Source organism: Megalops cyprinoides, chromosome 18, assembly GCF_013368585.1.
Source record: "Megalops cyprinoides isolate fMegCyp1 chromosome 18, fMegCyp1.pri, whole genome shotgun sequence".
NCBI classification, from domain to species: Eukaryota; Metazoa; Chordata; class Actinopteri; order Elopiformes; family Megalopidae; genus Megalops; species Megalops cyprinoides.
In genome coordinates, this window is record NC_050600.1 from 25,327,366 (window position 1) to 25,348,869 (window position 21,504).

The window sequence follows — 21,504 nt, forward strand, 5'->3', positions numbered from 1 at the left end:
TTGAAACGACTCGGGTACCACACAGAACTCCAAGTGCCGGGCATTTATCTTCCCCTTCAAGGTGGGGCCGACACTTTCTTGGAAGCCACACGCGGTGCACTCGCTTGAAAGTCATAACACCGTCTCAAAGTTGTATTTTTTGGGTAAACACTCCATATCATTGCTCAACATCGTCTGTTGATATCTTCGGTTGTTGTCTTAGGGCAGTAACCTCCCTTTGAGTGCACACATGGATTTGCGCCTGCTTTGCCAATCATTAATTATTCAATTAACTCACGTTCCGGTCATTAGCAGTCCAAATGTGTGAACCATAGCAAAAACACTGGGGACACACCCGCTTCAACTGAAAGCGTGGGGGGGGGGGGGGTGTCAGGGGTAGAGATACGGGCCATTTTAAAGAAGTATCTCAGAGGGGTGTCCTGATCCACAGATGGTACTCAGTCATGCCAAAAAAGACCAGCACTTTCCTGCCAAATACTGATTCAGCCATGTTTGCACGTTGTTTGGTCTTATCAAATACTGACCCATCTGGGTCATGTTGAGTCTGTCTGTGTGTTTGGCTGGATTAAGATCAAATCAGTAACCCAGGATTGCAGTCCAATTCTGGCGTTACTCATTAGTGACTCACCAGTAATTGAGCCTTTAATTTGTCAGCAAGATCCTGCTTCATGTCACCAATCTCACCATGTTTGTAGTTAGTGTGAATAAGTTTGATTTGATTTTGCTTGTACCTTGTCTATGTGGGTGTGAGTGTGTATACGGTTATATGTATATACATGTGAGTGTGTGTCTCAGTATACATGCATGCTTAAGCATGAATGCGTTTGTACATGTGTGTTAACGCATAGATGCATCTGTGTGTGTATGCATGTGTGCGCACACCAATATGTGTTCATGTTTGTGCATGCATCTACTTGTGCACACGCAGGTGTGTTTGGATGTGTATTTGTGTGTGCACGTGTGTGCATGCGCTTGAACATTTGCACAGACGTGTGTTGGTGTCTACGTGACCGTGCTCCGTTGGCAGGGAGTTTGAGGAGACCATGGATGCACTGCAGGCTGACATCGACCAGCTGGAGTCGGAGAAGGCGGAGCTGAAGCAGCGACTCAGCGCCCAGACCAAATTGACCATCGAGGGCCTGCGGGGGGGGCCGCCGCCGTCCAGCATCGCCACTGTCGCCACGGCCGCAATCGCAGGTGAGCCCCACCCCCGACACAGAGCTCGGCTGCACGATCACTTACATACAGTACTGTGCTGCATTGTATGTGTTATTTATCTAAAATATGTAAACGCACATTATACTTTCTGTCCTTTTCTACAGGACAGTAACCAAAGTTTCTAACAGCCACATTGAGAATCTAGCATTGCTTTATGGGGGAAGAGGTCATTGCTGAGCTAGATGTCTGCTTTGCCTGTTTAGTGTCATAAACCAGTGTTGACGTTGGACCACTGGTGAATTTCAAGCATGGCCAAGACTGTCCACCCATGCCTTAATGTTGATCTCAGCCATGCATACTGTCAAAATAAAAATTTTCCGTGTCAGTTTGTTAGAATATGGCATCATCAGTAAAGGATAACAATGCTTATATATTCTCTCCCTCCCTCTGCTGCCCCCCACAGGCAGTGTGGCACCCAGCGTGGGTGGTGGCCCTGGTCCCCTGCAGGTTGTAGACTCTCCTCTCCTCCTACAGCAGATAAAGGTGCAACGCCTCAGCATCAGGCACCTGAAGAATGAGAACTACCGTCTCCAGGTGAGTGCATTCGTTTGCATATGCACACACAGACGTAAATGAACACGGACACATATATGTACGGGACCACGCATTTCGTCAATAAAGAAAAGACCAACAGAGGTCAGTGTCGCAGTGGAGAAAAAAAATCGATCGTCTAGATCCAGCAAGGCAGTGGGGCAGTGATCTTAACTCCGACAGAGCCGCTCCCTTCCATGCAACTGAAGCACTGCGTCTCCCCCCCCTGCTTTGAGCCGTGCCTCAGGTCACCAAGTGCAGTAACAAGCTGACAGATCCCCAGCCAAAAAAGGGGGGCAGGAGGTAACGGTCAGCGCTCGCAGTCTAGCGCCCGCAAGGTCACTGTGGTACACGGAGGCGCTCACAGAGGCCTGTCATCAGAGGAACCCTGGGTAATTACCGCCTGCCACATGGCATGGTCACCCGCTGGGGAGGCTGGGATCAGGGGACCGCTGTGCTCGTCCGCCGGGGCTCTGAGGGAATGAGAGCCAGGGCAGGGTTTCCCCGTTAAATCACAGCTGGAGCTCTGCTTTATTGGATCTGCCTTTTTTATCATGCAGTCGGCGGGTATTTGAAGCGAGCGTTGCCTTGGGCCGCCGTTCCGTCAAAGCGTTCCAGTTTGCCAGGGAAAACAGACGCGCTATCTGGTGCTGGGAAATGCAGAGCCTGCATTCCAGTCTCTCACAGTACATCACTCTCGCGTTTCTGGTTGTAAGTCGTTGGCCTGCGTATCAAAAGGAAAATTTAGGTCTGCGTCGTACAAGGAACATATTGGGAAATTTTGGTGTACGCACATATGGCTATAGCATATTTACTGGTCGTCTTGTCAGAAACTGTTCGTGACCTGGGTAGGTTATGGTCAAGTTTTGTCAGTTTGAAGGTTTCAGTCATTGGAAAAGAACCCGATTCCCTTATTTCTAGCTGCGTATGTTGATTACATTAGGCCAAGTCTGGAAAAGGGGGTCTGCTAAGTAAATGGATGATGTAATGTGACACCACACCCCCACCCCAGGCTGAGAAAATGAAGGCCCAGCTGGCATCCCTGCCCCCGCTCCATGTGCCCAAGCTGCCCGCTGTGGATGGCCCCAGGCCCGGGGTGCTGTGCAGTGCTCTCTACCGCAAAACGGACCAGCTGCTGGGAACCCTTTTGGGGATGAGCGCCAACGTCAGAGTGGTGGACATAACCGGGAAGTCTCCAGGTCAGCCCTGCCATCAGTCACACCCGCCACGCCCACAGCCCTGCTGTCACACCCACCGCAAGGGCACACCCATCATGTGTCAATGACAAATTCAATCCACAGCACAGACTGTACACTGCTTTTCTTTTCCTGTTCTACAGTGTAATAAAAAATAGACTGGATTAATTGGGGCGGGGGGGGGGGGGGGGGGGGCGGCATTGGCTTGTGTGTTCCCATTGGGTAATTTCTTCTTCATATTTCCTGCCATTGGCTGATTGACTAATTTGACTATATAACACTCTCTGGATGTGTGAGGGGTCAAATTAGTGACAGTACCCTTTCTGACAAGAACCCAATTGGTAGGTCCCTCAGAGACCAGTTTTACAGTCTATTACAATGAGCCCCAGTGCACAGCTCCCTTTGAGACATACTAAAAGTTCTTTCTCTCACAGTAAGCCCCCATGTGCAGCTCCCTCAGAGGCAAACTGAAGGTTCATTGCAGTTCCATTGCAGCTCTCTGAGATATATTGACAGTTCTTTCTCTCACAGTGAGCCCCGGGGTGCAGCTCTCTGAGATATACTGACAGTTCTTTCTCTCACAGTGAGCCCCGGGGTGCAGCTCTCTGAGATATACTGACAGTTCCTTCTCTCACAGTGAGCCCCAGCGCGCAGCTCCTGGAACAAACTGCCCGCCTGCGCTCCCTCAGCAACATGCTGGACAAACTGAAGGTGACTGCTTTTTTTTTCCACCAAATCCATTATTTATTTTTATTTAACGTCCTGTTCGTGTCAGTCTGCCTACACCGCTCTGTTGGTCCAGATGGCTGGGGCTTCAAAATGTTTTCAACCGAGGTCACGGTCACTGTCACTAAGCATTTAAATGACAAGGGAAGCGGAGCCACATTCGCAAGAAACTCAGTAATTGGTGGAGGTGACCCTTATCTTGAGCCGTAAGTTTTACTTTCCTTTTTAAAAATGCAGAAAATCTCCCCCTGGTAGGAAACTGGAGGCGTTTTATGGCTACCTATTGAAAACAGAGTCACTTACACATGTATGAAGGCTCATAAACGCACCAAATTCTTCTGCCATTGCCACACTGAGTGGCTTATTGCCCTCAGGTGTGGCATCTAAGCGTCACATAAATGTTTGTGATTGTAGCTGAGGTAAGCATTTTGGAAAGCACTGCGTGATGGTTAGCTAGCTAATGATGTTGACCCTGGCAAAGTAGTCCATTTACATCACCTTGTTAATGCTAAACCAACTGGCAAGCTAGCAACACAATACATCCACTCTCTTGGGAAGACCAAAGAGCAAAATGAGGGGGGGGGGGGGGAAACATGAGGGAACAACAAAAAAGGTTGTTGTGGGTAATCCGCGCAGAAAAAGCCCTGCTCACCTCACGTCCTCCTTAGCTGACTTGTGATATCTGGCCGGCTTCCAGCTGAGAACTAAATTGGATTTGATTAAATTGTTGGGAGGGTTGGCTCTGACTTTTCTTGAGAAAAAGTCTGCTGGAAGTCCTTGAAGATATAAATTGTATTGGAAATTTTCAGGTACTAATAAAGGCAAAGGTATATCTAAAGGTTTACTTATTCAGCAAATTAGGAATACAAATTAGCATTGAACTTAAATGAATTTTAAAAATGTATGGTTAACTTAGGGAATGGGGCCTACTGTGAGAAATGAATTAAAAAATTAATTGGAACGTCAGCACAACTATATTGAAGGAATACATTTGAAGTGACTTATTTAGCACACACGTATATCTGTAACACTCATCTCTTCCACAAACACATCTGTATTTTTTAGGACTCAAGAGATGTCAGAGTGTTAGGACTGATTGACCTGTTTGTTTTAGCACTAACTAAATTGGAAACCAGCTGCTAAAACTGCTCATGTAGGTCTGCTCCAGTAATGTGATCCATCAAAGGGTACAAAAGGGTACATTGAGGTGGACTGCCCCTGTGTTGGATAGTGGGTGAGGCCAGAGAGAGATTGCACAAGAGGATGGGGTGTAGAGAGAAAGGAGGTGGAGTGTAGAGGGTAGAGGGGAGGTGGTTTGGGCAGGGTGAGGGGTGTGAGGAAGGGGTCAGTGCAAATGGGGTTATACCGCACAACTGCAAGAAAGGAGAAGAGAGGGCAACCTTAGACTGGTGAAAAGGGATGAACTGTTGATTAAAGGTAACAACCCCCTTTCTGTCTCCTCTGAAGGTCTTCTGTGATGCTGGTTTTCTCTTAAGTCTACCTGTGTGTCCCAGTCTATCCTCTTCCAGCTGCTTCTTTCTGGCTTCCTCATATCTCCCTTCACTGTCATCACTTCTCCCTCTCCCATCAGATGGTTTATGTTGATGATTATATAAGCACACTTAAGAGTTTGTGGAACTCGTGTATAAAAATTATTTTTCTACCACTCTCAAAAGCATCTTGAGTTTCACTGCTTGCGTGTGGAAACAACAGCACATTAGTGCATACTACCACTTATGAGCAAGCTCGAAGTGGTCACAGTATATGATGCCAGCATTTCAGGAGCTGCTGCCCCAAAAGATGAAAAAATGGTTTTTGCTATATACAAGAAAGAAGAGAAACAAAGGGAAGATCAAGGACTGTAGCACCAGGTGAATATTTACCTTCAGGCAGCACCAGGTTGAAGCCAAACTACCCTCCATCCTGCAAATTCAGACAGATCAGTGTAAGAGTATGTGGGACGGCAGTGTAGCATAGTGGTTAAGGAGCAGGACTCGTAACCGAAAGGTTGCCGGTTCGATCCCCGCTGGGACACTGCTGCTGTACCCTTGAGCAAGGTACTTAACCCACAATTTCGTCAGTAAATATCGAGCTGTATAAATGGATAACATTGTAAAGAACTGTAACCTAGTGAAGGTTGCTTTGGATAATGAATGAATGAATGTATGTGTAAATGTAAGAGACTGCGCTGTGTCAGAGGACTCATTTGACCTCACACGGTTTCTCTCTCCTCCCTTCCAATTTTACCCTACCCTTCACTCCGTAGCTTGCCCCTTTCATTTTTCTCTCTCTCCCTCTCAGGATGACGTGGCCAAGCATGTGGTGACCCAGAGTCCTGGGGCACGCGTCCTCTCCGACTTTGCCACATTCCCCTCGTCGTCCTACATTAAGGTGAGACACAGAATAGATGTGCATTTACCTGGATAAGAGGAAAATCTAAACTTATATTTCCACCGCAAGCCCCCCGCTCAATCTACGGACTGAGAGCTCAAAGCTTCAAAGAAATCTTTACCTTGTTTGTGCCCCTTTCATCATAACCGCAAACTAACTCAAAGGAAAATTGTATATGCGATGCTATCCCAGTACAAATTCAACAAAACTTGACAGTAAGTACACATAGTCCCAACCCTGTGTTACCTCAGTGAAGCCAGATAAGGTGATGAACATCATTTTCATGAGGTGATGTTTCAGGCGTCATATGAATCCTGCTACTTGTCACACATACCCAAAACTGTTACCTGATTGTTTTCTGTTGCTGACGCACATTTAAACACTTGAAGTCGGAGGTATATCAGACATCTCTGGCAACTAATTGAAATCCCTCCAGGACTTGACTTGCCCAGCTCTGGTAACTCTATGACCATTTTGTTCCACCTCATTCCCCAGGCCAAAGAGGAGCAGAAAGGGGACACAGTGCTGGTGGGGAAGGTACTGATTCCATGTGCCCCCGGCCAGGAGCATGTCCACCGGCTTGTCCTATCACAACAGGAGCTGCACAGGGTGCACCGCCTACTGACGCCCTAGGCTCCACCCCACTGGACATGACTGATGGCCGGCTCTCCAATAAAACCCCAGACGGCCTTTTTCACCTCAAGCTGTATTACACAAAACCAAGGGCAGTATTTCAGGAATCAGTTCTAACTTCTGTTGCCTGAAGGATGATGAAAATGTGCATGTTACCATTGTAAACACTGGGCAGACCAGTTAGGTTTAAGAGCAGCCAGTCTATGCTAAATTATTTCACCATGTCAAACCTTCAGCAAGGATACTGCATGTTCAGGTATTGTATGCAAAGGATCAGTTCGTAGAAATGATTACTTGAGATCAAAATTTAGTATTGTGTGCAACAGCTATTTTGAATGGTGTATGGAGATTTATGCAAAGGCAAACTATTGCAATACAACGTCACAATGCACAAACATGGTCAGCTGATGGTGACAAAGGAGGTCTGGTACAGACTATGCTTATGTTAAAGAATATACTGACTCACTACACGTGCTCACAGGTATTTGTGTTATAATAGAGTTTGCACTTAAACTTTTCTCCACTTTTCTAACTTGAATATTAAAACATGAACGAGACTTGACAGTGCCACTGTCTTCTGTTTAAAACCACATTTCATTGTTCAGTCTGGTTTCCTTTGTTGCAGCTTTAGCCCAAGGGAGCTTGAATTGAGTGGAGTTCACCAATCATTAATATTAATGAAATGGTAAGATTTTAGAGGTATGCGCAGTCCACTGTTCTTTTACAGTTTGAAGTTACTTTAATGAAATCAGTGTTTGCTAATTCCACTAATTTCCACAATTTTAGTCATGACACGCTTCATCTTAGAAAGGAATGCTGGTCAACGGTCAACCAACACTGCTTATTACAACACAATGAAAGAGAAGCCTTCTGTTCGACAGAGTACAAACCAAGTGCAGAGCTTTAAAAGGAATATCAATGTGATTCCGTTGACACAAGGTGTGAAAGTGAACACTTTCCACATTAGTTTGAGAGCTTCTGATTACATCTCTTTCCACAGTATTATTCCTTTGTTCCCTCATTCAGAAGCTACTTTCTCCCACTGTAATTTCAATCAGGGCTATAGTGTTAAGTATTAAGGTGATTAAAGCTACCACAGAACTGAAAGCCAATTCTTGTATCTTATATCAATTTATACAGAGACACCTATTAACTTTCCATCTGCAGATTTAAGGCTTCCTACAATGCATTTGGTGCCTCACTGTGTGTATTCCCATTGTGAAGACTTTCCTGCAGGAAAATTGCAGAGCATTCACACCAAGGGCTGTCCAATGTTAACCCTTTGACACACCCAAAGAGGTGCATATTTTTAATTAATGGTTATACTTGAGCAGTATTGTGCCATTTTAATTAGTGTGGACCAATATTTAGTTTAAGAAGATAGTCAATCATGTGTCTCTTTTGCTCCATGACAATTTGCAGAACAGGTTACATGAGAAAAACTTTTTCTGGGTTATCTGTCTGCATAGATATAGCTACCTTTTTATGGGTCACTGGTAGTGTGCTTGATACATCTGACTAGACACTTACCCTGAGGGAGGATTTCAAATGCCTGTAATTTTGCAGGAGACTTTAAAGTTATCTTGGTAGATATGTTAAAAATAAGCTAACCTGACTTTTTCTCTTTTAATGTAATCAGATCAGCTCCAGCTCCAGCTCCAACTCCAGTAAATGGTAGGACTCTTAAACCAGTGCAAGTTTATATACACACCATTAGTAGTTACATGGGCGGTAGTGTAGCATAGTGGTTAAGGAGCAGGACTTGTAAATGAAAGGTTGCCGGTTCAATCCCCGCTGGGACACTGCTGCTGTACCCTTGGGCGAGGTACTTAACCCACAATTGCCTCAGTAAATATCCAGCTGTATAAATGGCTAACACTGTAAAGAACTGTAACTTATGTAAGTCGCTTTGGATAAAAGTGTCTGCCAAATGAATAAATGTAAATGTACATCCTCAGCACTGCAGGGGTCAATGCCTGCCCAGGCAACAAGTGTCTTTCCCAAAGCCTGCTGTACCATATTTAGCTCATCTTGTTACTCTGCAGTCACCCTCAGGTACAGCTGAAGGGTGCATGAGGCTGAGCTGCTGTGACGTTTGTACCCACTGTCCTGGTACATCAGCTTTTACTACTGTGACCACCAGATCAATAAAGCACTGGAATTCCACTGTGACTGCTACCTTAACTGACGTAGCGAGTGGGTAACCCCTGTACTGATAAAGGCAATGGTTTAGGCTGCCTGAAACATACATGGCTCTTCGGGGGAGTTGTACAAAGCTGTAATCCTGATGAACCATGTATAAACCAAATTAACCCTTAGGGTCACACCGGTGTGATTACAACACTAGATTGGAAAAAATCTAGCCAACATTATCTTTGAGGAAATGGTGAAGCAAATACGGCGGTGAAAATTGAGAAGGTTAACACAAATAAACAAACCGTAACACGCGCGCTACACAGCACAAAATGTGTCACGTACGACAGGGTTAAACAAGAATTGGCACATAACGTAATTACTTGTCTTAGCTTGTTTTTCTGTCTCCCCCACCCCCAAAAAGAAAGGACAGAAAAGAACCATGATTGCACCTGCAATAAAAGTGCAAAATTGCTGTCTGAGATCACCTGAAAAATCCATTTCTTTCCGCTGCATGGTAGCACTAGAAGACTTGTGGGCATTGCAGGCAACACACACTAATGTGCACTATGGCATAGAAAGCTACAGTCACATTACTAATGGTCACAGAACATGCATATTTTACTGTACGTTTATATTGGAAAGGAACTGGCAGACAGCAGAACTGAAAGCACCAATCTGGCATGCTTTAATCGGGTTTGTGTCCATTATCCTGCTGACAGAGGACACCGTAAAACAAACCAGCTGTTCAAACAGGCCACAAAAGGGCCATCTGAGGATCGTGACCTTGTACAGTCGGTTTCCTTTCTCCATTTACTTCCAATAACTCCTCCAAATATCCGCAAAACATTCCATTCAGTGCCAGCTCCGGTCCGTTTGCTGGCCTTTTTTAGGGAGTGCCTTGCATGCACAGGGATCTGCAGTGTACATTATTTCTGGAGAGTAGATTTGTCATCCGAGTCCCTCTAATGAGTGTCAGCTGTTGGATGCAGGTTACCAGCACAACATCCCGTGTTCATTTCACCCCATGGCCATTAATTCCGCTTTAAAAAAAAAAAAAAAAAAAAAAAAAAAAACCTCAAGTGCCAGCCAAGCGTGGCACAATGCCCGATTAGTGTTCAGACACACTCCGATGGAGGCAAGCCCCGATGCAGTGGTGGCGTACATGGTCTCTCGCTCTCCACACCGGGAACTCTACCACCACTGCGCAGTCAGTCACTTGGCTGAATTGACTGCAGCCCTATGATTATCCTGGTTGATGGGTCTAATGTATTCCTGTCGTAATGCGCACGCGCACACGCACGCACGCACGCACGCACACGCACACGCACACGCACACAGACACAGCCCCCGAAGGGCCAACGGCACACGCACGGCGCACGGGTTTGGTGCTGCTCCTCATTTTAATAGCCGTTCAAACGGCTGCCGCTAAACTGTGACTGAGGACAGCCAGCATGTGGCCCATTCACGGTGTCATTTCAGCTGCGTTCCTTAATTCATGGCTGACCCCTCAGTTCAGGGACAATGCCCTCATTGCACTGCGAATCTGCATGGGTATTATCTTTCCCAATTTAATGTCACTTTCGGATTGTGTTAATGCTGGTAGGCAGGCAAAAGCAACTTTCATTACAACTGTTGGACACAGATTACAGGTTTGGTAATTGAATGAAAGAGACACAGGTATTTTAACGAGGTGTAATACTTTTTAATTTGGACAGTGTTGACACATGCAAAACTCTGTGCTCTATGCTAACTGAAAAATGAATGGTGCGTAGCTCAGGAAACATGCAGAACACTAAAACATGAATGTTCCATACAATATAAAAAAAAAATGTTTAAATAATTCTAAAACAATAGGACCATCAATCACCTTCAAGAAAGGAACCATAAGCAGTTCTGTATACACTTGCACCACGATTAGAACTGAGAAAGTTTATCAGCTGGGTCCATGATGTATACCTAGTTGAAATGAAGTCAGAGGACGCTGTGTGGATTCATTATCTGTAGGTGGGGGACGAGGACAGTGGAGGGCACTGTGCAGACTCAGTACCTGTAGCTGGGGGGTAGAGTCAGCAGAGGGCGCTGTCGTTTCTGACAGGTGTAAGGGGCGTAGTGCTGTTTGGAAGATTTCTTCTTCATTACAAAGGAGCTCTCTGGCCCTGTGGGATTGGGCAGTCTCGAGCCGAAGGATGGCACGCCGAAATTCCCACCTGAACACAGACAGACATGACAGGTCACTGGAAACCTCACACTGGAGGATGTAAACGGAGTACTACACTTAAGAAATGACAGCTGCTCACAAATGGGTTCAGCTGTGCTGGACGGTCCCATTGGCAGGATGAGGGCGGAGTCCACAGTGTGCCAGTGTCCCCTGTAGAGCTGTACAGCTCTGTCAAATTCTATTCATCTTCATGATCGCACTTTATCTACAAATGAAAGCTATGTGCGTTGCTCTATGGAGACCCTCTGTAATAGGAAATTTAGCTCAGATGTTTGCAGTGGGAAGGGATCTAGGCAAAATGAAACATTAGGCAGGTGTCTGATTACTGCACAAGCTGGATTTTAACAAACGCAGCGGTTCTCGCTAACGCTAAGGGATGGGCCAGCGCTGCTTTGTTATGCCGATTTGGCCGCGGCGCCCCGCTCATTAGAGCATCCTTGAAACTCCGCTGCGCTCTGCTGAAGTCGAGGGCGGGGCGCTTGGCCGAGACGCGCTCTCCTCGGGCGGCGCTAATTGTTCACTGGGTCCGAGGCCGAACTCGCAAAAAGAATACCGATACCCCGCCGCGTTCGAGCGAAACTGAACCCGCAGGCAGCGCTTCTCTGCAAGGCCGTAGACTTGCTGCAGCTTGCAAAATGCTCTCAGAAACAACATTCCCGGGGACAGAAGCACTGTATAACAGCCCATTAAGGTCAGATGACCGTGCAGTTGCTTCATGAAGCATTAATCTGCTGATTATAATGCTAGGTTAAGTGTGCGTGGGCTCTCCCTTTCAAATGGTCACTCTGACCATTTTCAGAACTCTAGTCTTCAGGGACTGTGCGGCTCTTTCGATTCAACTTATGTTAAGTGTTCATCACAGGCCCTTCACATGCAATCTGGGTTAAACAGGGAAAGAGCCGCGCTAAACATTTCATGTCAAAATAGGTGCCGAAAAGGAGTTGAAGTGCAGATTTAACTGAATTAATTTTAAAGTAGTTCTCAACCCCCCCACTGATGAACTACACCTCCCAGCAACACCCGTGCAAGACACTGCTCATATTTTGCAGACAGAAGTCAATTCTGGCATAGTGTGCTGGGTATTTGATCAGAGAGCTTCAGGTTCACAATCACTGCTGGATCACTGATCCATTGGCATTAGCATTTGTTGTCATATGGAAAACAGTAAGGACAACAAAATGCTTCCAGCTAGTTAATGACAAGAGGTTACAGGAGGTTAACTGCTGGGAGAAAACCTGCTGGATCACACCTTCCTGATCCCAGATTAGCATCCCTTGGCTTGACTGAGGTCTTACCAACTTCACGTCTCCACCTGTCTCCATTAGTGAAGCTGATGTAGCCAGGAACGAATGGCGTGGCTGAGGGCATGTGGCTGAATAGTGTGTCCTCGTAGAAGAAACTGCAGGGATATCCTGAGCCTCCATGTTGGGTGGGGGGGTGCTGAGGCCAGGGTGCTGCTGTTTTTAGGGGGGGGGGGGTACGAATGAAGAGACATCAATAAGGGAGAGATCTGTGGTGCAGCGATTCACATGGTGAATGTGATAAGTCCCAAAAGTAGTAGTTTTTCTCATTACTTGTAGTCCTTTACCAGCAGTGAAAATGCATGCTATACACTGTGAATGAAAAGAGCTGGGTTTCTCCTGCAGCAGGCAGGATAGAGAACTTTGAGGTTGTGAGGTCAGCTCTCAGCTGGAAAATGGCAGAGTCGGTGCCCTAACCACCACAATAAGGTTAATTCTGAAAACCACACACAGCGAACTTATTCGCGGTGGTTATTAGATTTGCTAAATGCTGCTGATGGAGCAAAGGGGTTACCTGTATACTGAGAGGGGTGGAGTACAGGTGTGAGAGTGTCCATGTAGCGGTCAGCATAACTACGGTGACCACAGGGACCTGGCCATAGAAAAACGCAGAGTAACTGACTAAAAACAACAAATTTATGGCCGTTTCATTCAACATTTTGTTAGTACCAGCTGCTTTGAACATATCTGCATCTTACCTGAGCTTAAACTGGCTTTCATCTGGCTAATAGTTGGAATTTTAAATCAAGGACCAGGGCCACACAATGCCGCTGAGGCTATCCCGGCTCATGCCAAGACACAGAATGGCAACTCAAGGAAACACTTGCACACCTGCATCTTTTTGTTAACATTATACAATCAGTGACCACGTTATTAGGTACACCTCTCTAATAGTGGGTAGGACCCTGCTTTTCCCCCAGAACGGCCTGAATTCTTCGTGTCATGGATTCAACAAGGTGCTGGAAACATTGCTTAGAGATTCTGCTCCATGCTGACATGATAGCATCACGCAGTAGCTGCAGATCTGTCAGCTGCACATTCATGCTGCGAATGTCCCGTTCCACCACATCCCAAAGGTGCTCTACTGGATTGAGACCTGGTGACTCTGGAGGCCAGCGGAGTACCGCACTGATTCTCAATACTGCTCCTGGGGCCCCCCTGCTCTGCACGTTTTACATCTTTCCCTGCTCTACCTACCTGACTGAACTCCTCAGTGGCACTTTTGATTAGCTGAGCACACCTGATTTAACCAAGAGCAAGAACACTAATTTCAATCAGGTGTGTTTGGAGCAAGGACAGATAGAACATATGCAGGACAGGGGGGCTCCAGGAGTAGGACTGAGAAACACTGGAGTACACTGAACTCATTGTCATGTTCCTGGAACCAGTCTGACATGACATGTGCTTTGTGGCATGGTGTGTTATCGTGCTGGAAGTAGTCATTAGAAGATGGGTAGACCGTGGTCATAAAGGGATGCATATAGTTAGCAACAATACTAAGGTAGGCTGTGGCATTTAAACGGCATTAAGGAAAAATTCTCAGACCAGGAGATGTTTCTCCAATCGTCTACCGTCCAGTTTTGGTGAGCCTGTGCCCATTGTAGCCTCAGTTTCCTGTTCTTAGCTGACAGGAGTGGTACCCGGAGGGGTCTTCTGCTGCTGTAGCCCATCCACCTCAATGTTTTGACGTACTGTATGTTCAGAAATGCTTTTCTGCATAGCACTGTTGCAACCTGTGGTTATTTGGGTTACTGTCACCTTCCTGTCAGCTTGGACCAGTCTGGCCATTCTCCTGACTTCTGCCATTAACAAGGTGTTTTCGCCTACAGAACTGCTGCTAGCTGGATGTTTTTTTTGCTTTTTGAACCATTCTCTATACACTCTAGAGACTGTTGTGCATGAAAATCCCATGAGATCAGCAGTTTCTGAGACACTCAAAGCACCCCATCTGGCACCAATCATCATCCCACGGTCAAAGTCACTTACCTCAGATTTCCTACCCATTCTGATATTTGGTCTGAACAGCAGCTGAACCTCTTGAGTATGTCTTCCGAGATTTCATGCATTGAGTCGCTGCCAGACGATTGGCCGATTAGGCATTTGCATCAACGAGCAGGTGTACCTCATAAAGTGGTCACTCGGTGTATATTGTGTAATCATAACTCAGTCAACGTCACCTTCGAGCTGGGTGTGGAGCAGAAGCGCACAGAAGCGCACAGGCACATGCATACAGCGGGGTGCTTACCGCCGTAGCGATAGGGGTCCATCCGTGGGGGCTGGTAGCTGCAGAAGAGCTTCTGCTGCACTTGGACCTGCTGCTTCTTCGTTTTTGGCCTACTTTTTTCCAGAGGAGCAGCAGAGACCACAGCTGTAACGGAAGGAGTGGGGCGATTCCCTTTTAATACCCAGCATCTCATCTGTGCTCTGCTATACCAGATTCTGACCTGTGCCCCTCTACACTACAGCGCTCAGCATCAGACCTGTGCCTCCCCTCCCTATTGTTTGTGTGTGTGTGCACGTTGTATGTGCGTGTGTGAATGTGTGAGCGTGTGTGAATGTGTGAGCGTGTGTGAATGTGTGAGCGTGAATGTGTGAGCGTGCATGTGTGTGAGCGTGTGTGCGAGTGAGAGCGTGTGTCTGTGTCTCTGTGTGTGTACGCGAGACTCACCGTCGGGGTTGGAGGGGGCGGGCTGGCCCAGCTCCACGCCCCAGGCCTGGGCGACGTGCCGCAGCAGCAGGCCGCTGATGTGGCGGTGCGCGGCGGCGTTCCAGTGCACGCCGTCCCTGGTGCGCAGCTGCAGGCGGAGCCGGAAGTGGTAGTGCAGGTCCAGCACGTCCAGCCCGAACGCGTCCGCCAGCGCGGCGCCATAGAAGTTCGCCTCGATCACGTCGTAGCGCAGCGTCGGGGCCACGTGCTTGATCTGAAGAGAGCAACCCCTTACCGTGCCACTTTTCAATTACACTTAATCTCCTCAGAGTTAATCCACATTAATTCAAGCAAGGCTGAACTCCCCTTTCAAATTCCAACATGTTATTAATGCATAGGGGTAAATCCCTCCCTTTTCCTACACATGCCATATTTACAATCTTACATTACATTTATATGCAGTTCATAAGTGGGGAGAAACAGCAATACTTTCATATGGGCAGAACCTCATGCATTCTTTAGGGTCATCCCCTTGCAGCAGCAATTCTGCATGCCTGTAAAATACCAGGCCAGCTAGTGTAAAAGCAATGTATGCAAAGCTTTTGTTTGATTAATCTGTACGCAATAAATGGTTCCTGTGGTTTTCTGCCTTGTAGTCCTAGGTCATGGTCAACTGGGTAAATTACTGTCCTGTCCTTTTCTGTGTGCGTTTTAACCTCCTGATGCAAACGGTGGAGCAGAGAAACCAACACACACATACACAGCTACTGTAAACATTTACTAAGGCACTTGCATAACAGCCCAGGGTTTCAAAAAAAAAAAAAACTAATAAAATGAAACCCAGACATTGTACTTGGTTTTCCATAAGGCTCCCTGCAATTGTAAAATTCATGTTTTTACAGAGCTTAAAATTACTCACCAGCTCCAATCAGCACCGTATTTTACATGAAAATGATATTTAAAAAAAAAAAATCCCTCAAGAATACGACTTGGTCCTCTCATTACGTGATTACAATGTGGTGCTTTTCATTTTTGCAAATGAAGCAATTCAGTTCCACAGCTACTCAGAGGGCTGCTTCTGCGATTCCATTTCATTCTGCACACCACTGGGAAACTGCACTTTCCACACTGAATTCAGAACAGCGGCTTGCGGACGACCCTGCAGCTGGTCTCTGAGCACGCAGCCACGCTCTCCATCATACTTGCAGTGTGCAGCAGTGATGTAGAGATGGAGAACTGAAATAGTGGTCAGAAGGTTATAGTTTTGATTCCTGAATGCCAGTGTACATGGAGAGCACCCTGGGGGAATTTTATCAATCTAGTAAAAGAAAAGCAGTAACCCTATTTAAATGCTGCACACATTTGTGATAGGGTGAAATAAATCCATAGCTTCTGCAATTTGACACCTGTTCAGGCAGATGACAGGCACTAGGAAAAGGTTATGTAGCTAATTTCCCCATCACAGAATCACTAACACAACCCACAGTATGGCGAAGGAAGAGGAAAAAATTCTCACACACACAAATACAGTTTCCCAAATCACCAATAATTCTGATTTGTAATTTGGAGTTAATGCATCGATAACGGTTTCAATTAGTAAATAAAGCAAGTTATTTTCCGCAGCACTGCCTTTTAATTAGCTATTAATTTAAACACTGAATTTATCTGAACACCTTCATTAAAAAATATTGACTACAGCACTTTAATTTTTATTTTTCAATGGTTGCATGACTTGGGTACTATTAATTCAACCTGTAAGCATTGCTACAGATAACATGACACATCAAGAGTATTGGATAACAATATTGTAATTGAACTGATTCTTTTTTCTGCTGAGAACTTCTAAACATCGCTTCACAAGGGAGAAACTACCGTGCTGCACCACCGGGCGTACTTTAGGACTCAACATGGGACCTTTTCCAAGGGCCCAATGACTTGAAATGCTTCTCTAAATATACAAATAAATGACAGTTGTGTAAAAATGTTGATCAATCTATTAAATGTTCTGCACAAGCCTACCTCTGGCACTAAGAAGCCCCCTACGATCTTGCTGCCCAAAGGCATGGTCATGTTCCACACCATCAAGCAGTCTGGGGGGAGGATCCTCTTCATCTGCTCAAAGAACTTCTGCAGGTTCTCCCTGTACTCCAACACCCACTTCTGACCGTACCTGAGGGTGAGGCAACCGCACATCACACATGGAGATTCGGCTCTCAGTCACCCGGCTGTGTGACAGCAACAGAAGACCCCAGGTTCAGTTTCAGGAGTGTGGATTGGCTTGTCCCACTCACCGCACCTGCTGCGGTTCATCCCTACCCTGTAAGCTCCAGAGGAACAGAAAAACTCCCTAAAATATGAGCCCATCACTCAGAGGGCCGCAGAACTCACTGCCCTTTGAAGCAATTGGTTCCTTCTCGCTCTTTCTAGGGGGCCAATTTGTGATGTTAACATGCTTGGCGAGACAGGCATAACGATCTACCCTCTGAACAAAGTTAAGCAGCATGTCTTTCAGAGATGGTTGATTGAACCGTTTTGCCTTAAGCAGTGAAACAGTAAGTTTTGTAGTTAGTAGTAGAATGATTTAGAATTCCTCCCAGTGTCCCTCCCATCTTCTGAATTAAAGTTTCACTACCATCCTCATGTGGCATAGCAGTTTTCAGTCCATCCACTTTACCTACCCAAACCCCCTAACATCAACATCATCATCATCTTTGTGCCCTGGTCTCTGGCATTAAGTGGCAGCCATGAGAGCTACGGACAATGCTGCCCACTGCGATCTGGGACCAGGAGTCGAGAGAAAGCAAACATCATCATCAGCTCCAGCGTGAAGCGGTGCTCTCATGCGTCACCCTGCAATTGCCCTCCCCGTCAGAGCCTCCCCACCCCATGTGCAACGGGTTCAACAAGCGCTTCTCATCACAGCTATTAATTCACTCAGCACGCCTGTTCCTGACAGGCTGGAGTCGAGAGACGAAAGTGAGCATGATTCAGTTAGCAATGAACCGGTGACGGGATTGACAGGCCTCCGATTCCATTTGCAAGCGAGGCCAGGTCAGATGGAGAATCTGGAACCCAAGAAAAAAAACAGGAAGCTTTGGTTCGGCTGGGCATTTGATTCGATGAGCACCACGCATCCGTCTAACTCAGATTAACCCCGCTCATTAAGCAGTGACACTTGCTCTTCCATCTGCCAGTCTGAATACACTGTCAGAAGACCAAGCAGCAACGCATTAAGTATCAGCACCCTGCACCAAAACCAGTTTTTTATATAAAGTATAATCTAAATATTTATTAAACCTGGATATTTGGTACAGACCTCTTGAAATTGTTGACAGCACAAAAGTCTCCCAACATCTGCCAATATGAGGCAGGTGAAACTTGAAAAGCACTGGTCTTGTGTGCACTGTACAGCCACCAACCAATTTGTCAGTTTAGAAACCAAGGCATCTTCCATCTCTTCAAATTCTCTGGAACCAGGGTAACCCCGCGGCAACAAAAGCATTGTTCACATGGCACCTTCTTTACGTGATGAAGAGATAAAATCTTAACATATGAAGATAATTTTCTCCCCTTTAAAGCATGGCTTTTTCCTGTGAGCTGCACATCAAGGGCTTGATTCATGTTCAACTTATGCATGTGTAGAGGGCAAAAGCTGTTTTGAAGTTGCTTTGTCACAACTGTATGATTTTAATTTACACTGCCAACAGGAAATGTCAGGAATTATCCGATGGGATGGAATTTAATTTACAAAATGGATGTTACTCACTCATCCCAGACTCCTGGCTAAAGGTTTTTCTATGCATGTGTAAGAGTACAGAGGATTTCACAAATGCAGGTTTTCCAACCCCTTCTGATGACACTGGTTAGCCAGTCACAGCAAGTTATATGAATGGGCTTGAAAAACTGAGAATCACCCGTGAAATGGGCACCATTTGCTATAGTATGTGGGTAAGGGAGTTTGTACATGCTTTACCGTGACACGTCCCACACGCAGGAATTGACAATGACCATGTCAGGCTTCAGGCCATTCTCAAAGTCAGCCAGGATGCTCTCCATGTAGCGGGAGTAGATCTTGGTGAGAAAATAGAATCGGACCAAGTGGTGGTCCGAGCGGAACTGGCGCACCTCCCGGTACTCAGTCCCATTGTTCATTGTGCCTAGCCTGCCGCCTTCCACCAAGGTGTCCTCCTCAAAGCTCAGCTCCCCCTAGTGGACCAGAGGCAGACAATGAGAGCAAAGCTGAAAATTAAGGGATGTGGTTTAACACATGTCTGGGGAACGGCTAGAGACAGAGAGATTTAGTTCATTTCAGGGGGTTCAGTGTGTATTCACAGGAGTGTGTGATCTGTTGGCCATCTTACACAGGCTTCCAAATATTTAGAACCAGGACACCCAATCTGCACACTTGCATACCATTCAATATGCCGCCATAAGAACATAACTTGATGCAGTAAGAACAGTGATTAATCAGTTGGAAAAAAATAAGAAAATCAGCATACAGAGTGTGCCCCCAGGACCAGGACTGAGATGCACTGAAATAGACTGCCCTTTGACTGGTATCTTAATTGTTCATGACTCATTTCTTTACAAAATTAATGGTGCTAGAGACATATCAGATACATACAATGGTTCTTATTCAAGCATCTGAATTTACAAATGACCTCCAGCAGACGTATCAAATCAGATCAATAATCCTATACACCCCACCCCGGGAAAGTTTTTGGTTTTACCTACTACCAAGTACTTATAAATTTAACGTCTTTACAAACTCAAATACTTTCCAACATTTACTTCAGAAAACCTTGAATCAATTTCATTGTCTAATCAGATATAGATTTAATATTATAAAGAGGAAATGATCCAAATTTTTCAGAAGGCTGCAGGTAAAAAGGTTACTGAAAGCCCTGTACCCTGTCCTCATCTTGACAGCTTCCACTTCTTGCACTGCTGCTGGAACTGGCTATGGCTGTAATTCTGAAAGTCCTCATTTACCTTGCTCTTCAACTGAGCCACGGTCAGGTACCGGTCACTCTGCAAGAGCAGCACAAGGTCCTTGTAGACAGAGCGCTGGACTGGAAGGTAAAGGAAAAACTGATTCACAGGACCACCAGCTTGACAAAACAAGTTTTGGGCACCAAACAATGTTCATCCAGGCAGAGTTAAAATTACTACGCTGGCAGATTGACAGTTTTGTTCCTGCTAACGTGTCAGCAGGAATGGTCATTCATTTTTCCCTGGAGTTTTTTTGTTTTTATATACAAATAAAAAAAAAACAACTCCTGATGGGTAAAGGAGAATAATTCAAGGTAGAAACACTTAAGACGTCTCTGTTGCATCTGTCGCGGGTTTCCTTGCGCAGTGGACTGAGTGGAACGGAAGATCGGCTCTGAAGCGCTAATTCGAGGCTGCCGGGGAACGATTAGAGACAATTAAAGCCGCTGGAGTTGGTGAACCGTGGAGGCGTGTGTTCAGAGGCATCCGCTCCAGATGCTAATAGTCTGTCGAGCCCGAGGAATAATGAGAATTCCTCATCTAGTCTGATGCAGTCACACAAGAGGTTTGCTTTACTCCTGTGCATAAAAGGAGATTGTGACCTGCCTCAATATTAATAAACCTCCCTGGATTTCAAGTGAACTTGGGTTTTCAAACTGCAGTCTTTTATCTATATTCATTGTGTGCGTTATGGGAGACACTGAGCAATATAAGAGCTTCTCACACATAAGCAATAGTCATTATTTCCTCTGCCAGACCAAAAAAAAAAAAGACCAGCAACGCTGCATTTTCCTAAGGTCTAGCATGCAGTTTCATTAGTTTTAAACTTACTCTACTAACTGGTGATGTCCAGTCAGCCTATAGCAAATGTCGTGCTTCCCTCTCTGACGTGTCAGTAACCTGCTGATGGTACCATGGAAATAAACTACCACTCTGTAGTGAGGATAGGAAATCATGACATTCTTAACAACTTCAATTGATAATAAAACATATTGCTCCGCATCAGATACCATACCGGATGTCCGTATAGTATATTTACAATGTGTGTCAATTAATGCTACAGGTTGTGCGGATATGATCATTATGGGCCTGCTATTCAAATGACCAAACGTATAGTCAATCAATATTCGAAGACGCATTTGCATACAGTACACTTCCAACATGTTTTATCTTTTAGCATACCTGCTCCCTGACTATGATAACACATCCCATACTCACTGGAGTCTCCAAGGACAACAACAAACTTATTGTGCAGAAGCCGGCTGGCCTGGCTTTGGCTGATAGACTTCATGACCTTCGATAATTCCGCGAGGGAGGGCAAATCAACCCACTGCGGAAAAATACATAAGGGGCAAACGGAAAAATGAGCGGAAATTGCGTTGCTAGCGGTCTATAGTACATTTCATAATTATAAATACACAACCACAACCGCATTTAGCTAGCATTTTGTGAACGAGGGGGGATCAAAATATACCCAACAATGATTAAACGAAAAAGTAAAAAAATAAATAAATA

General features: G+C 45.7%; 2 protein-coding genes across 2 annotated transcripts in view; one reads left to right on the plus strand and one right to left on the minus strand.

The window, feature by feature from the left end:
- Window positions 1-6,781, plus strand: part of LOC118793034 (dynactin subunit 1-like) — a 39,471-nt gene extending 32,690 nt beyond the window's left edge. The window contains exons 22-27 of the mRNA XM_036550981.1: window positions 1,028-1,197; window positions 1,622-1,752; window positions 2,762-2,948; window positions 3,583-3,656; window positions 5,973-6,062; window positions 6,558-6,781. Coding sequence (XP_036406874.1) covers window positions 1,028-1,197; window positions 1,622-1,752; window positions 2,762-2,948; window positions 3,583-3,656; window positions 5,973-6,062; window positions 6,558-6,695 — 790 coding nt within the window. The 3' untranslated portion in view covers window positions 6,696-6,781. The remainder of the gene's footprint in view (window positions 1-1,027; window positions 1,198-1,621; window positions 1,753-2,761; window positions 2,949-3,582; window positions 3,657-5,972; window positions 6,063-6,557) is intronic.
- A 4,090-nt stretch (window positions 6,782-10,871) lies between these two features.
- fam113 (family with sequence similarity 113) lies at window positions 10,872-21,280 on the minus strand. Its single transcript, XM_036550982.1, has 7 exons — window positions 21,208-21,280; window positions 19,990-20,069; window positions 18,971-19,203; window positions 17,017-17,167; window positions 15,019-15,271; window positions 14,596-14,718; window positions 10,872-11,038 (listed from the first exon to the last, which is right to left on the minus strand). Exons 1-7 carry the CDS (start codon window positions 21,278-21,280, stop codon window positions 10,872-10,874), a joined length of 1,080 nt encoding a protein of 359 aa, XP_036406875.1.
- Between the last annotated feature and the right edge of the window lie 224 nt (window positions 21,281-21,504).